This window comes from Austrofundulus limnaeus, unplaced genomic scaffold (assembly GCF_001266775.1).
Source record: "Austrofundulus limnaeus strain Quisiro unplaced genomic scaffold, Austrofundulus_limnaeus-1.0 Scaffold358, whole genome shotgun sequence".
NCBI lineage: Eukaryota > Metazoa > Chordata > Actinopteri > Cyprinodontiformes > Rivulidae > Austrofundulus > Austrofundulus limnaeus.
Window position 1 is genome coordinate 638,759 of NW_013952760.1, and position 2,424 is coordinate 641,182.

The 2,424-nt window shown below is 36.1% G+C and overlaps 1 protein-coding gene across 1 annotated transcript in view; it reads right to left on the reverse strand.

Annotated features, from left to right (window-relative positions):
- The window catches only part of cdc27 (cell division cycle 27), a gene marked incomplete in the record, with an annotated part of 21,724 nt that overhangs the window by 5,079 nt on the left and 14,221 nt on the right, over positions 1–2,424 (reverse strand). The window contains 3 exon segments of the mRNA XM_014023172.1: positions 325–453; positions 525–642; positions 731–858. Of these exon segments, the coding sequence (XP_013878626.1) occupies positions 325–453; positions 525–642; positions 731–858 (375 nt within the window).

Here is a 2,424-nt window from a genome sequence, read left to right on the forward strand (position 1 = left end):
TTTGTGTACAAACTAATACACTATCAGAGTTTTATATATTTATACTTCTCATTCAACCACAGTTAAATTCACTCTATCTAGGAGGCTCAGTTTATATGGATAGTTTTTATTTTTTACAAYAACAAGCTGCAATGAAAACAAGCAGAAATGAAATAAAAGTAACAACTTTCTACTTCTTGTCTTTTTAAAAATGTAAGAAGTAAAAAGTAGATTGAAAAATAATTACTCAAGTAAAGTACAGATACACAAAAATGATTTTTGTTACTTTACAACTGTGGCTGTGGGAAGCTTTGGTTCAGATTACCAGCACCGTGTTCTGGTTACCTTGTACTTGTCGTTGGCGAACAGGATGGATGCTCGGTGGAACTTGCAGAGTGGATTCTTTGGATCGATGGTGATGGCTCGGTTCAGAGTCTCTAAAGCAGCATCGGACTTCTTTAGAGCATGCTGCACCTGGAATCAGTCCCAGGTGTTAAAAAGCTGAGCTACAGGTGCTAACAGAATGCTAACAGATGCTAACGTACCACTCCGATATGGCAAAGCAAGACAGAGCTTTGAGGGTTGATGCTCAGAGCTTTCTTGAAGTGGATTTCTGCCAAGTTGAACTTTTCCTGTTTGTAGTAAATCATTCCAAGTCCATACCTGAAAACACAAACAGATGTGATGACATCATTACACGCTGCTGGTTCTGTGCCCCCTGTAAACACAACGAGACTGCTGGTTACCGTACCAGGCGTTGTAGTGTCGGTTGTTGACTCTGATGGCATTTCGGAAGCAGGCGAGAGCTCGGTCCAACTCCTCCGTCAGAACAAACTCGTGACCCAACAGAGTGTAGGCATATGCAAAACCTGGGTCCACCTGTAGGACAAATGGACATTTCATGAACATTACATTCTTCTTCTTGTCAAATAATTTCAGGCGTCAGTCAGAACGCTTTTGTTGATCAAAAACAARTGTGTGTCAGTGTTTATGTTGATCTAAAGAAAGCATTTGACACCAGTGATCACAGCATTCTTGAAAAATTGAAGAAATATGGTATAAGAGGTCCAGTATTACAGTGGRTATCTAGTTATCTGACAAACAGGAAACAATTTGTTCAAATAAATGATGTAAGATCTGATTTGGGGGATATTACATGTGGAGTTCCACAGGGTTCTGTGCTTGGACCAAAGTTGTTTCTTTTGTACGTAAATGACTTGGTAAATGTGTCGGGGTTGTTTAGATGTGTTTTGTTTGCAAATGATACTACATTTTTTTTTTGTTTGGGCAAAGATTTAAAGTGAATGTTGGAGCCTGGAGAAAGGCACGGTAGTGATCAGGGGTGTTCCGATAGAACGGGTCATTTCAGCTACCTGGTGTGAGAAAGGCACATAAAACATTTACAAATTCTATTTTTATTTTGCAAAAGACAGCCATAAGAATTATCACCAGAAAACATTACAGTCAGTCACCCATGAAATATATTTCATCAACTGAAATTAAAATTTTATGAGTTGGTTGATTATAAGATTTTGCTGATTATGTATAGGGCTCATAAAAACGCATTACCTTTGAACATTCAATCTAATTTCATTAAGAGGGAAAGTATTTATAATCTTAAAGGATTTGAAATGTTTGTAAAATCTAAAATTCTAACTAATTTGCAAGAGAGATGTACCTCAGTTCAAGGAATAAAATTGTGGAACAACTTGGCCAGTGATTTTGAAAATGCTGGTTCCATGAAGTTATTTGGAAGGATGGTAAATTTTGATTTGTTGAAGAAATATGAAAACATAATAGGCATTCATACAAGGTGCTGTTTCAGTAGTTGTAATCTTTTTTTATTATTATTATAATATTTTTTATTTTGTTTTGCTGACCATTAGGGTGTGAAATTGTTATTTATGTAAAGGTATGTATGGGTGTATGTATATATACATTCTTTTGTTAAATGGGGGCAGACGTTATAAGGTTTTTTTTACTTCTTTCTGCTCCCTTTATTTAATGATTTTGTGTTGTGTTGAAAATTGTTTTGTTTTTTGATTAAACATTTTGTTTTTAATTAAAGGAAAAAATATGTATTAAAATGAACGGGGGGTTTATGTTAATTCAGTGGGGTTGGGGTGGAACCAGAGGGTGGACTGAGGTGTGTTTTTTTCATGAATCTGTCCATCTTTTGCTGCCTCTCGCTGCAACACAATTCAAATAAAAAACATTTTTTAAAAAGCACCATAAATTATTTATCATAACTTCGGTTTTACTAGGCCCATCAACACAAGTTAAAAACTGGTGTTTAGTCCAGGGGTCTGCAACCTGCGGCTCTGGGGCCACATGTGGCTCTTTGGTCCCTCTGCAGTGGCTCTTTTTTTTATACCCACAACAGAAATTAATTTGTACACAAATATGTGATCAATACAACTAATACTAAAAGTAAACCATGTTAGC